This window comes from Mustela erminea, chromosome 17 (genome assembly GCF_009829155.1).
Source record: "Mustela erminea isolate mMusErm1 chromosome 17, mMusErm1.Pri, whole genome shotgun sequence".
Lineage (NCBI taxonomy): Eukaryota > Metazoa > Chordata > Mammalia > Carnivora > Mustelidae > Mustela > Mustela erminea.
Window position 1 is genome coordinate 68,905,502 of NC_045630.1, and position 14,060 is coordinate 68,919,561.

Consider the following 14,060-nt stretch of genomic DNA (forward strand, 5'->3'; position numbering starts at 1 on the left):
GTGTAAGGACGACCCCGAGAAGTGCAGCCGACACCCCCAGCTGGAGGAGACACGGGAAACCGGGGAGGAACAGCTTCTCCTCGTGGCAGGCGCTCCCGCAGCGGATGCCCCTTGCAGAGCGCCGCGCGCCGCGGTCAGGCCCGTGGACACCGCGTGCCCGGGGCGTCCTCACCCTCTGGCCCATGCGCGTGCCTTTGTCTGCCTCCTCCCACCCCCTCCCCACCCCACGAGTTCCTTTCTCGAGAGCAGGGACAGGCTCCAGGCTCGGGAACAGTTTAAATGCCCTTGTGACTTCTAAAAACATACTTTCAGAGAAAAGCAGGTCAAGTGATGCATTTTGGAAAGCATTCGGGGCCGTCACGCCCCTCCACTGTCCACTCCCTGCATGTCCGGGGTGCCCGGAACTGGGCTGGAGGCAGCTGCAGCCCAGCGCCCCCACTGCGCCCCCAGGGCCAGCAGGTGTGCACTGATCTGGCAGAGGAGTCCTCCCTCAGGAGCAGCTGGGGGGGGGGCTCTCTGCAAGCCCCCCTCACCCCCTGCTGGGACGGTGCCCCGGCCTTGGCCTTCCAAGGGCACGCAAGGGGCCCATCAGCTGCGTGTGGCTACGTGCACTGGTTCTGCGGCTCACGGCCTGTCCGTCTGTCTGGGTTCAAACCCTACCTCTACCGCTCGTCGCATGAGTGACGTGTGAGAGCGTCCGTCCGCACCTTTCCGAGCCTCGGGTTCTGCTCTGCCCGGCGGGCGAGTAACTGTCTGCGCTCATAGGGCTCCCGCGAGTCACGCGTGTGACGCACCTAGCACAGGGACCCCGCGCAGACGAGCACTGTCAGTAGCACTGATTCCACCGCAGGCCTCACGGCGCCCACAGAAGTGCCCAACAGTGAGCTGGTTTCCCGGCGTCGAGAAGCCTCCCGGCAGACAAGAGCTCCCTAACAGCGTCCTGGTGGCAGAGGCCGGCTCGAGGCCCGCCGAGCCGCAGGAAGACCCCACTGGCCGCACGACAGAGAAAAGGCTAAGCTGTGCCCCCCCCAAAAGAGGACTATATTTATCACCAAAGTCACTGTTTGAAATGTACTAATTATCAAAACACAAATGACTATATTAACTGATTTTAATCTAGTTCTCTTATACTCTTTTAAGTTATATTTTTTTAAAGATTTAAATTATTTATTTGACAGAGACAGTGACAGAGGGAACAGATAGAAGCAGGGGGAGTGGGAGAGGGAGAAGCAGGCCTCCCGCGGAGCAGGGAGCCCGATGCGGGCTGGATGCCAGGACTCCAGGACCATGACCCGAGCTGAAGGCAGATGCTTAATGACTGAGCCCCCGAGGCGTCCCTTTAGTTCGTTTTTAAAATAACCTCTGTGCCGCATGTAGGGCTGGAACTCAGCACCCCGAGATCTAGAGCGCCCTGCTCTCCAGCCCGTGCACCACGGGAACGGAGATCTCCCATGGTCTGAACTCACAGAAGGAGTATCTCATTAACTGCACTAAAAACTCTGACTTTACCAAACGAGTTTATTTATTTTTTTAAAGATTTTGTTTGAGATAGAGCGCACAGGAACAGGGGAACGGCAGGTCGAGGAGGAAGCAGGCCTCCCGCGGAGCTGAGAGCCCGATGTGGGGCTCGATCCCAGGACGCTAGATCATGACCTGAGCCAAAGGCAGACCTGGACAGACTGAGCCACCCCAGCGCCCCGTATCACGAAATTTAACTTAAAAAAATTACCCTCAACATACGGAAGCCCAGAATCATGCCCCCGGGTCAGTCAGTGCAGGGCTTTGCAGAAGGCTCGCCACTGCCCCCCTCCCAGCCGCCGGCAGCTCTAAGCACCGCCCCACCCCCACCCCGAGCTTGTGGCCCCGCTGAGCGCCCTCCACCGACCGCTCACCAGAGGGCGCCTCGGCCCCAGCCCAGGGAGGGGGCGCTGCGAGCCCGCGACAGAGGCTGGGGGTCTGACACCGCCCACCAGCAGGTGCCTGTGGGTGGCTCCTCCCCGCTGCCCCTTCTGGGTGCCGGGCTCAGCGGGCAGCCGCGGGCCTGAGGGCGGAGGGAAGCCAAAACAAGAAATGCTCCTTGAGGACCGCACAGGTATGTGATGCATGATGACAACTGTGGCAACAAGTTAGCTTTTAAAAACTCCTCTTCATTAGGGGCGCCTGGGTGGTGAGGGTCGGCCTTCCCTCTGGGTCGTGATCTCCGGGTCCCCCGCGTCTTCTTCCCATCCCTCTGCGCCTCTCCCTGCTCGAGCTCTGGCTCTCTCTCAAGTGGGGACACAGGCCCCTTGTAACCTCAACTTTTACTGCTTGGAAACTTCGGGAACTACCAGAAACTTAATAGTGAGAATCTGAAATTGCGGTACTTTTTCTGAAAAACACTTCTTCCGATTTCATAAATATTAACAAAAAGATTTAAAAAAATCCCTCAAAGTAACCGTAACAGTGGCCCCCTTACCCACGGTGCACACATGCCAAGACTCTGCCTGCGACTGGACGGTGGCGAACCCTGCAGTGCTGCTTCTCCTGTGCGGACACAGCACCATAAGCTTTATTTATGACCCAGGTACTGTAAGAGGTGAACGACACTGTAACAACCACCGTTCTGAAAAACATCCCCATAACAGCAGTACTGCAGTAGAGTCGCGTGAGCGTGGTCTCTGCACAGCCCCGTGTCTCCAGAAGCTGCTTCGGAGAAGGGGAGAGGCCTGGGGGCGCAGAGGCCCGGCTTCCCACCAGGAGGGGCACCGCTGTGCTGCTCCGCGGGCTGGGAACCAACCGGGCAGTGGGGTGCAGGCAGAATACCGACCTGGGCTGGGCCAGGCGCGAGGAGGGGGACCGAAGGCGCAGAGAACCCCAAACCTGTCCAAACAGCTTTCTGACCCCAGACCTGTTCACTCCCCAGCTCCCGATGCCGGCACCGCCCTGCGCCCAACCACTGCAAGCTGGGAGTCCTGGCATCCCTGTCCCTCCACTCCGCTGTGTCCTACCCCCCCCCCACCCCGTCGCCTCTGTCTGCACCGCCTCAGGCTGCTGTGGCCCCTACCAGGCAGTTAGGCACCGGACTCTGGGCGGAGGAGCTTTTCAAGATCAGACAGATCCTCTCAGACTTCCCAAAAAAATGGAACAGCTTAAAAAAACAAAGCCCAAACTGAACTAGTAATGGTCATTTGTAAAAGACTGTAAAATGTAATGTGTCAACTAGTCAACTGCAATTTTATTTTTTTAAGATTTCATTTTTTTAAGGAATGTCTATACTCAACGGACAGGCCTGAACCTACTACCCCAAGACCAGCAGCGCCAGCCACTGAGCTGCCAGGGACCCCCACGCCTGCAACTGTAATACCAGAGAAAGATCATACTCGTGGGGTCTGCGTGCTTCCCTCCATAACCTGGCTTTAAAATTTAACATCATAATGTGATCATTTCCCATGAGTAGAGATTATTCAAAATGGAATTTTATTTTTTTAAAAGATTTTACTTATTTATTTGAGAGGGAGAGAAAAAGCACAAGGAAGGGAGGGGCAGAGAGAGAGGAGGAAGCAGGCTCCCCCTGAGCAGAGAACCCGACACAGGGCTCGATCCCAGGGCCCTGATATCATGACCTGGGCTGAAGGCAGGTCACTGAGCCACCCAGGTGCCCCCAAAATAGAATTTTATTATTTTTTTTAAAGATTTTATTTATTTATTGGACAGAGAGAGATCACAAGTAGACAGAGAAGCAGGCAGAGAGAGAGGAGGAAGCAGGCTCCCTGCTGAGCAGAGAGTCCCATGCGGGACTCGATCCCAGGACCCTGAGATCATGACCTGAGCTGAAGGCAGCGGCTTTAACCCACTGAGCCACCCAGGCGCCCCTAAATGAAAAACATTTCTATATGTAAACAAATACATAAATAACGGCGAAACATCTGAGTCAGCCGTCCTCCAAAGAAGACACGGAAGCGGCGAAGAAGCGCGTGGACGGGCTCAGCCCGGGAGTCCGGAGGAAAGCGCGGACCCGCGGCAGGTGAAGCACTGGGCGCGCAGCCGCCGGCCGCCGGCAGACAGACCGCCGGTGAGGAGCGCGCCGAGGGTGTGGGCAAACCGAGCCGGTGGAAACGCAGAGCAGCACAGCTGCCCCGGAGGACAGCCTGGCACCTCCCCGGGCGGTGACACCGGGAGGGAGTGTCGTCGGGAGCCAGCAGAGCCCCAGCACCTGCGCGGCGCTTCCCAGCACCGTTCCTGACGCCCGACCCCGGAGAACAGCCCCGCGACGTGCCAGTCGGGGCAGAAGCAACGAAACGGGGTGGGAGGGCCACACGACAGAAAGCAATCCGGGCATAAAAGGACGGAAATCCTGACACGGCGACAGGGACGAACCCCGAAATCCTTCCTCATGCGACGTGCGGGAGGCCGGCCGCGTCAGGCCCGCGCGCTGCGCTCTGTGCGGACGGAGAGTCCAGACCAGGCGGGTGCGCGAGACAGAGGGCAGACGGGGACCGCGGGGAGCTGCGGAGAGCAATGGGGAGTGACTGCTAACGAACACGAGGTTTCTTTCTGGGGTGGTGAGAATGTTCTGGAACTAGAGAGTGGCGATGGGTGTACAAGTCTGCGAATGTGCTGTGCACCACGAGGGTAAATTTCCCGGTATACGGATTAAACAACTTCTTCTTCCCCGGCTGCTTGAAGCCTGGCCGCCGTCAGGAATGACGCGGTAACTATCCGCACCAGGAAGTTCATGACCAACCAGCTACTTCAGCGGAAACAGACGGTCCCTGACGACCTTCACCCCGGAAAGGCAACGGTACCGGAGACAGAGATTTGCAAAAAACTCACCACGATGTACAAGACCACACCAGACGTGCCATCTGCATTGGGATTCAGAACTCCAGATCCAGACCGGTTGTGGCAGCACAACAGGCTTTGGCGTGATTTATGATTCGTGGATAAAGCAAAGAAAAATGAACCCAAACGCAGACTCACAAGACACGGTCTATATGAGAAGAAAAGGCAAGAAGCGGTGAAGGAGCGCCAGGGACAGAGGCCGGCGGGGCTGCGGCGCGGGCCAGAGAAGCGAGCTGGAGGCTGCGCGAGCAGCATCGGAGCCGACGCGGCGCCTGCCCCTGAGAGGAGTCAACCGAGACTGTTAGAGAAAAACAAGAATTAAACAACTATGAAAATATGAAAGGTGGTAGAATTCGTAGAAACCAGCAGTAGTCGTATGACAATTAACAGGATTTATTTTTAAGATTTTATTTATTTGCCAGAGAGAGAGCACAAGCAAGGGGAACGGCAGGCCGAGGGAGAAGCAGGCCCCCTGCCGAGCAGGGAGCCCGATGCGGGGCTCGATCCCAGGACCCTCGGATCGTGACCTGAGCTGAAGGCAGCCGCTTAACAACGGAGACCTCCAGGCATCCCTGACTTTTTAAAAACCTCTCAGAAAACTAGAAACACATAGAGACTTTCATAATTTTTCAAAAATACATAGCCAAAACTGTTTTTATTTTAAAGATTTTATTTATTTATTTGACAGACAGAGATCACAAGTAGGCAGAGAGGCAGGCAGAGAGAGAGAGGAGGAAGCAGGCTCCCCGCTGAGCAGAGAGCCCGACGCGGGGCTCGATCCCAGGACCCCGGGATCATGACCTGAGCCCCCCAGGCGCCCCTATACAGAGCCAAAACTTAAACACTGAGGAGAAGGAGGAAGGCGAAGACGATGACGTCACTGACGATGACGTCACTGTTCACTACCGCGAGTCCTTGGTGACGGTGTGGGTGAATCTCACAAGGGCAGCGTCGAGGAAAAGAGTCCAACATAAAAGATCACAAACCACAGGATTCCTTCCATTTGATAAAGTGTTGGGGGGGTGGGAACGCAGGCAAGATTCATGTCTGGGTAACAAAAGGCAGGAAAGTGGTTACCCTTCCGGCTGCAGGTGAGGACGGGACGGGGCGCCTGGCACTTTCTGGGGGTGTTCCGGATCCGGGTGCTGGTCACAGGGCGCGCTCATTCGCGGAAATGGATCCGGCTGAACACCGGGGACCCGCGCACTCGGAGGAGGTTACGCTTCGGGAAGAGTGCAGCAAGACTGCTGGATACAACTATCTCACAAAAAGCAATAGTTTCCCTAAGTCATCAGTAACTAATTTTTAAAAGAAAACAGAAAACAAGAGAACATTCCCGACAGTAACAGAAACTATCAAGTACGAGGTAGTGACCTAGTAAGAATGCACGAATTCTTTAAAGAACGTTAAAACTCCGCAGAACGGGCGCCTGGTCGCTCAGCGGTTAAGCATCTACCTTAAGCTCCCCATGATCCTGGGGTCCTGGGATCGAGCCCCACATCGGGCTCCCTGCTGAGCGGGGAGCCCGCCCCTCCCTCTGCTGCTGCCCCTGCTGGGCCCCTCCTTCTCTGTCTCCCTCTCTGACAAATCAATAGTATCTTAAGAAAATGAGTCTGAAAAAGAAAACCTGGAGGCGGCGGCCGGGGCCGACAAGGAAAGCTACGTGACTGACAAGTGCGACGAGGGTGTGTCCCAAGCGGCGAGGGGCCCGCGGAACTGCTGTGGAACAGCCCTGTCCACGCCTTCAGAGCGGCAGGGGTTAGGTGGTGGACGCCGGTGCCGGTGAGGATGAAGGAGACAGGAACAGCTTTTCTGGGAAGCAACCTGACCAGGCAGAGGCGGGTGCGAACCCCAGAAGCCAGGGCCCCTCTCCATTACCTTCGCGCAGAAACGTCAGCGCTCGTGCAAAAGCAAGGACAAGGGCAGCGGCCCAGGCAGGAGCTGTGGAGGACGGGCTGAGCCGGCCAGGGGTCTGCCCCGGCTGGGTGAGCGCCGGATGCCGACCAGGGAATGAAAGGCGGCCCAGCGGCCCTGCACCACAGGCACCCAGGATCCGTGGTGACCGCGTAAAGCAAGCCTGTTCAGTGAGAACGGCCTCCGCGGGCCCATTATCACTCACGTCCACTTGCAAACAGGCACGAAACCTGTTTTACACGGAGACAAACACACCAGTGTCCCCTCCTTGCACTGGCCAACCCAGACGCCCCCGACCCGCCGCTCTACTCCTCTGACTCCCTTCTCCTGATGGCACTGGCCTCCGGAGAGCAGGCGCCCTGCGCCCCGACCGCCGGTCCACCTCCAGCTCCGGCAGCACGGCCGGCGACACTGCGGGCAAGGACTCCCACCCCAACCCCCGCGGGACACCGAGCCCACAGAAAGCGAGGCGTATGGAGAGGGGGCGGGCGGGGGGCGGAAACGCAAATACCTAAAACAGGAGGGACCTGGCCGGGGCAGGTCTTGGCGGTGGCTTACGACGGGTCCACAAGAGCAACTGCGGACGCTTTACCAGGCTCCTTCCTGCGGAGAACTGCAGGAGAACCGCTCCTGCACGGAGGCCACCAGCGGCCCCTCCCCGGCGGCCCCGACGACCTCCGGGCCTTTGCACAAGCCTGGTCCGTAGGCTTCTCCCCGTCGCTCCCTCCTCCCGGTTCCGCTCGGCGTCACGTGCTCTGCGGCTCCCTCCCCGCGCGGCCCTCCGGCCCGGCGCCCGCCCTCGGTCTCGGCAAGCCCGGCGCCCGTCCCCCGCACGTCTGCCCCGGGGACGCGCGGCGCCCGGGCCTGTGCGCACTGCAGCCGCGGGCGCAGGACGGCCGGCGCTCCGTGCGGGGCCGAGGCGCTCCGTGCGGGGCCGAGGCGCGGGGAGCCCCGCCGCAGCCCGCCCGCGGGGCACGCCCCGGGGCCCGCACACCGGACGCCCGCCCCGGAGGCCGAGCGCCCAGCTCCCCGCCCCGCCCCCGACGGCGCGCGCGACCACGTGACCGCGGGCGGAGCCCGGCCAGTCGCGAGGCCACGTGACCGGGCCGCCGCCGCGCCCCTCCCTGGCCCCTCGCTTCCTGCCCCTTACCTCCCGGCAGCGACCAGCTTCTGGAGGAAAGTCTCCACCAGGGTGTCGAGGAGCTTCACCCTCGGGATGGTGGCGCCGGGGGGCACGGCTGGACACGACCCTTCAGGCCCCTTTTCCTCGCAGCCGCCGTCTGCGTGGACGCGGCGCGCTGCGGCCATGTTGAACTCCGACCGCCGAATCTAACGGGCTCGCTCGCCCCGCCCCCCGGGCCTCCCGATTGGCCGGCCCGGCACCGGGCGCCTCCGGTTGGAAGGGGCGAGTGTCCGTCACCGAGCCGCGGGGGCGGGGCGGCGCGCTCCGGCGGGCAGACGGACCACGCGCAAGCCGACGCCCAGGGGCTCCGTAAAAAGGTTTAATCACACGTCAGAGGCTTCGTACAGTGCAACAGTGGGTGTCCGCCGCTCGTGTTCACAGCAGTCCAGTGTGCCACGCGCCAGCTGCACCTGCGTGCCCGCCGCCCCGTTGTCCCACGTTCCTTCCGGGGCGGGCCACAGACCAGCCCCCGCGAGTCCAGCGGCCGCCGCCTTCGGCCCGCTGCCCACCCGAGCGCTCCGTAACCCGAGGCCACCCGCCCCCCCAGGGGTCGGGGCCCCCTGTCCGAGCACGGGCCGGGGCGAGGGAGGGAGGTGGGCAGAGGGAGAGGTGGAGGACGGAGGGAGCGGTAGACGGAGAAGGAGGTGGACAGAGGGACAGCCCGACAGAGGGAGAGGTAGAGAGGGCGGGGGGTGGAGGTGTGCGGCACCCCGCATGGGGAGCTCGGGGCGGGGCGGGGGGGGGGCAGTCTGAGCGCACGCACGCCCCCTCCTGCCACCACGCCCCGTCCTGCCACCGCCCGACGCCCGGCCACGCCCGACCGAGTGGCCAGCGTGGGGCCGACAACAGACGGGCCTCTAGGGAGGAGGCGTGGGGCGGAGACTGCAGGGACAGGAGCCCTGGCCTCCACCCTCCTGGTGGCTCTTGGGCAGGTGGGTGACTGAGGGGCAGTGGGTCAGAGTCACCTGTGCACCCTGGTGTGGGGGGGAGCCACTAGGGGACGGACACTGGGGGACACCTGACAGAGGAGGAGAGGGGACACAAAACCAAAGGGAGGTGAAGGGGGTTCGCCCTCAAAGATCGGACAGAGGTGGAGAAGCGGGGTCTGGCTCTGACCAGGCCAGGGAGACAGAAGGGGGCAGCCGTAGAAGTGTCAAGGCCTCGGGTAGCTAGCACCTTTCACGGTACCGCGGCCATTCCCGGGGTGGGACTGATGAGAGGCGGGAAGGCTCCTCCAGCCACACGTGTGACCTCTGTGGGTGCGGCAGCCTGGGTGGCAGCGGCGTGTGGGGAAGGAGTGCCGGGCGGCCGCGCAGGGCAGTGTCAGGCTGGTAAGTGCAGCGGTCGTGGGCAGGTGGCTTCGTGCCCTGCTCCTGACTCTCCCAGCACCCCTCGGGAGGCCTGTGACCGGGAAGACTCTTCACTGGGATGAGGAGAGAAACACCAGTGGCTCCACGACTCGGAGGCTCCCGCTGTGAGGCCTGTGTGTCCGTGAGTCCCGCTGACCCGGGTACAGACACGGGTGGCCCCGCTGCGTAGGGCCCAGAGCTCCACTGGGCTTCCCCGGACCGGCTGTTCTCTCCGCCTGGCAGGCCTTCTAGTCACCCCGGGCCTGCACGTCCGGGGGCTGCTGGCTCGGAAGGAACGTGGACGGGACAGATAATCGGGATTGAGGGAAAAGCCGCATTTTCCACCTGTCTGAGGAAGGGGTGGGCTCTGACTGCAGGACTGGCGCTTCAGCAGGACTGACAGTACCTAGTTCACAGGTGTTGAAAACACACACAAGATAAAGGATCAACATCTGTCCCCGACCTAATACCTCTCCAAAGAGAGGACAAGTGCTCTGGAACACCAGAGGTTCTCGCTGCTCCTACTCCCCGCGCGGAAGTGCCGGCCCGTGCCCCCAGCGCCCCATCGGCAGGGAGAAGCAGCGCAGTCCGGCGGGCAGCTCAGTCCCGAACTAAACACGAGCGGGCCCGCGGCAGGCAGCAGGAGACGGCTCGTGGCAGCCGATGGGAGCGGGGCTGAGGGCCCAGGAGAAGACCAGTGACGGGAAGCAAGCTCTATGTACAGCTCTTGTCAGGGTGTCAGGAACACAGACCGTGGGGGAAACCAGAAGAGGTTCCGCAGGGCGTGGGGCGGTGGCACTGGACGGTGGGTTTCCTTAGGACGGGGCTGAGGACCGGGACTGAGCCAGGGAGCCCAGCAGGGCAAGAAAACGAAAAGTAACGGACGAGGAGGGGGTCCCGGTGTGGAGCTTCTTCAGCAAGAGCCGTTCCGTCTCTGCCCTGTCCCAGACAGGCCCCCTGGGGTAGGGCTGCAGATGTGGGGTGGCGGGGAGCCCGTCGGGAGGCGGCGCCACCCCCCCACGCGGCCCCTGCCCCAGAGCAGCGCGGCCACCAGTGGGCTTGGCTCCCGCCGCGGGTTACCAGTGTCGGGAGTCGACCAGCTCCGGCCGGAGGCTCAGCTTCTTGAGGCTCTCGTAGCCCACCACGATGACGATGGTGGAGGGCGTGGCTGAGATGATTCTGGCCGAGAGGCCCTTCATGAGGCCCCAGGGCCCCTCTTCTGCCATCAGCTGTCTGAAGGTCAGGATGATGGAGCTCTTGCCTTCCACCTGGAGAAGCACACAGCGGAGGGCCGCGGGCTGCGGTCAGAGCCGCTCAGCACAGCCTTGTGCCTTGGGGTCCGGGGTGGGACCGTGCTTGGGCGCGGCAGGGTGGCCTGGGGCTGCGTGTGGGCCCCAGTGCCGGCCCGTGGCTGCGTGTGAGCCCCAGTGCCGGCCCGCCTGCCAGGGTCGGATCCTGCTCCCCGGTCACCGGTCACCGACAGCACAGCCCCGTGGGGAGTGTACTCTGTGCTTGGGGCCCTCGCGCGTGCAACAGCAACGGAGCACCCCCAGCCCCGCCGCGGTCGTCTGAGCGGTCCCGCTGGCAGGCCCCGGTGCCGTTAGTGCGAGCTATTACCGCCATCAGGCCGGCCCTCCGCTGCGGCCCTGCCCTGGCTGCGTCCCTCCGGCCTCAGGGAGACCGGGTACTCGCGGACCTGCCACTCTGTCCTTTCCATTCCGACCACTTCAGTCCCTCAGTCCCCGAGGCTGGACTCCTCCCCTCACGCTCGCACCCACACACCCGCCAAGGCCCCTGTTCCCTGCCACACCGGAGTCCAGCTGAGGCTGGCATCTCCTCTGTTCTCGACAGTCCTGCCCCCTTCCTGTGCCCCCAGACCCTGCCACCGAAGCACACTTGGTCCCACTCAGACCCTCAGACGGCGCAGGACACCAGCTCTCCGTGTCACACCTCCCCAGACTGGGCGATGTTCACAAGGCCATGGGCTCCGGAGGGTCAGCCCCTCCCCCCACCGCCCGCAGCTCGGGCCGCACACCACACCCCGCTCTTCCTCCGCACACCCTCGGCAGCACTCTCCTCTGCCCGCCTCTGCCCCCTGCCCTCCCTGCCCTACCGCAGAGCCACAGCCGGGGCAGGGCCGCTCGGGTGAGCCTCCAGGCCTCCAGCGCGCTTTGTCCCCTCCCGCCCCGCAGTGCCTCGGCAGCAGACACCTGTCCTTTCCCTTGGTCTCCTCACGGAACACTCGAAATAAGCCTCAGAAGAGGAGGGAGCCTGTGCACTTTGTTATCTGCAAACCAATCAGATGCCAACTGATTTGTTCAAAAGTGTGGGGGGGGGGCGCCGGGGGGCTCAGTCGTTGGGCGTCTGCCTTCAGCTCGGGCCATGGGATCAAGCCCTGCATCGAGCTCTCTGCTCAGAGGGAAGCCTGCTTCTCCCTCTCCCACTCCCCCTGCTTGTGTTCCCTCTCTTGCTGTGTCTCTCTCCATCAAATAAATCAATAAAATCTTTTAAAAGAGTGTGTGGGGGCGGCATTCTTTCCTAGGGACGAGTACACCTACATTTACCGGCCACCTCCGTCCCAGCATCCTGGTATCGGGGGGCTGACTTCACCTCCAAGCTGTTGAGTTCCCCCCCAGCCTCACCAGCGACCCCACTCTCCTGCACAGCTGTCCTCCTGCCCTACCCACCTCAGATGTCACAGTCCCCCAGTATTCTCACCTAAAGCTTCACACCGCAGCCCCTGCCACCCGTCTGTGACACACCCAGACTCAGATTCTGCTTCCTCGGCCGAGGTGCCGGGGAGCTCTCTTTGAGCTGAGGGAGGACAAGGACGATCACCCCGGACAGCACCACCAAGGGCTCTGTCAGCGTCCCTGCCGCGTCTACATGGCACAGTCGGTGAGGCCTGTCCAAGAACAGCCTGCAGAGAACCCAGACCTACCCGCCGAAACGGACAGACGTCTAACCGCCCCAAGCCTGCGACGTAAGCAAAAGCTGTCCTATCGGCTACGCTAGCAGGCGGCCAGGGCAGGGGAGAGCCGGCGGGCATGGCCACGACAGGAGCAGGGCATGCTGGGACAGGAACAAGTGCGCGAGGCCAGGAGCAGGACGTGCGAGGCCACAGACACTACGACGGGAACACTAGGGGCTTCGACGTGCGCCGCTGGTTTCTGCGGAAGCGAGCCGGCTGCGGGAAGGGGCCTGGCTGACAGGACAAGGCCAGCTAGACTAGAAGGCCACGGCTCAGAGGTCAGGAGGGCACGGGGGAGCCCGCAGGTCACCCACCCTCCTTCTCACCCAGGTGGAGGCCGGACTTACCTGCACTCGGGTGCGGATGACGTCCATGGGGTTGGTGAGGACGGAGGCAGTGGCCGCAGCCAGGGGCCCCGAGACAGCCTGGAAGACGATGTGCGGGCACTCCTTAGGACAGAGGTATGAGAGCTGTTCTGGAACCGAGGGAAAAACAAGGCCTCAAGACCCGCGGCATCACGCGGTCAGCCCTCAGGCTGCTTCTGCGCCCAACAAGGACGAACCCTCTCCAGCCCCAGCCCCCTCGGACCCCGGAACACCCGTCTTCTCTTCCTGGCCTCCATCGGAGCCAACAACACTGATGGCTCTGAGGGCCCTTCCGGAAGCCATGCTGGGTCCATCTCCAACCTGAACAGAACAGTCCTCTGGGGAAGGGGTTTCAGAACCTCTCTGCACGCCAGTTCCTTTCATCTGACGGACAGAAATCCTCCCTGGTGCGAAAACCCGATGCCTGTGCTCCGCTCCTCTCGACTCACGGCCAGGAACGCACACGGGGCCCGTCTTCCCACGCATGCAGGAGGAAGGGGCAGGGTGACGGGCACGGGCTCTCTTCCCCGCATCCCTGTCCTGACCTTGTGCGTTCTGGACCACGTGAATATTTGTACTGCACTTTTTCATTCCAGCTTCCTAGCAGGCGGCGTTACGTTAGTTTCCTACGTGCGACACGGTGACTAGACAATCCCGCATCCTGCTCAGTGCTCGCCACATTAACCCCTTCAGCCCCATCACCTGTTTCCCAGCCTCCCACCTCCCCCCTGGTGACCAGCAGTGTGTTCTCTGGAGCAAAGAGCCTGTTTTTTGGTTTGTCTCTTTTCTTCTTTGTCTTGTTTCTTAAATTCTATGTCTGTGTGAGATCCTATGATACCTGCTTTTCCCCGACTGGCTTATCTCACTTAGCATTATACCATCTAACTCTGTCCATGTCATGGCAAACAGGTAAGTTTTCATTTTTTTTAATGGCTAATACTCCATTATGTATATACCTATGTGAATTTATTTTAAAGATTTTATTTATTTATTTGACAGACAGAGATCACAAGTAGGCAGAGAGACAGGCAGAGAGAGAGGGGGGAGCAGGCTCCCCGCTGAGCAGAGAGCCCGATGTGGGACTCGATCCCAGGACCCTGAGATCATGACCTGAGCCGAAGGCAGAGGCTTTAGCCATTGAACCACTCAGGCACCCCTATGTGAATTATTTTTTAAGATTTTTAATTTATTCATTAGAGAGAATGAGCGAGCACAAGTAGGCAGAGTAGCAGAGGCAGAGGGAGAAGCAGGCTCCCCACTGAGGAGGGAGCCCGATGCGGGGCTTGATCCTAGGAGTCTGGGATCATGACCTGAGCCAAAGGCAGAGGCTTAACTGACTGAGCCACCCAGGGGTCCCCCGCCATATGAATGTTTTTAAAAACAAAAACAATACTGAGAGAAAGTCATATCCAAGAGAGAGGTTTTCTCCAGGCTGTATCAAGAAAGCAAAGCTCATT

At 61.1% G+C, this 14,060-nt stretch overlaps 1 protein-coding gene across 6 annotated transcripts in view; it reads right to left on the bottom strand.

The window, feature by feature from the left end:
- SLC25A44 (solute carrier family 25 member 44) overlaps window positions 1-14,060 on the bottom strand; it is a 31,196-nt gene that overhangs the window by 7,847 nt on the left and 9,289 nt on the right. For 2 of the 6 annotated variants that reach the window (XM_032318884.1, XM_032318885.1), the window contains exons 3-4: window positions 12,586-12,713; window positions 2,456-2,523 (exon numbers count right to left, since the gene is read on the bottom strand). In XM_032318884.1, the coding sequence (XP_032174775.1) occupies window positions 2,456-2,523; window positions 12,586-12,713 (196 nt within the window). Of the gene's footprint in view, window positions 1-1,947; window positions 2,042-2,074; window positions 2,114-2,455; window positions 2,524-7,885; window positions 8,404-9,705; window positions 10,536-12,585; window positions 12,714-14,060 lie in introns of those variants that run through there. The other 4 variants (XM_032318887.1, XM_032318886.1, XR_004280200.1 and 1 more) reach the window with 4 other exon arrangements.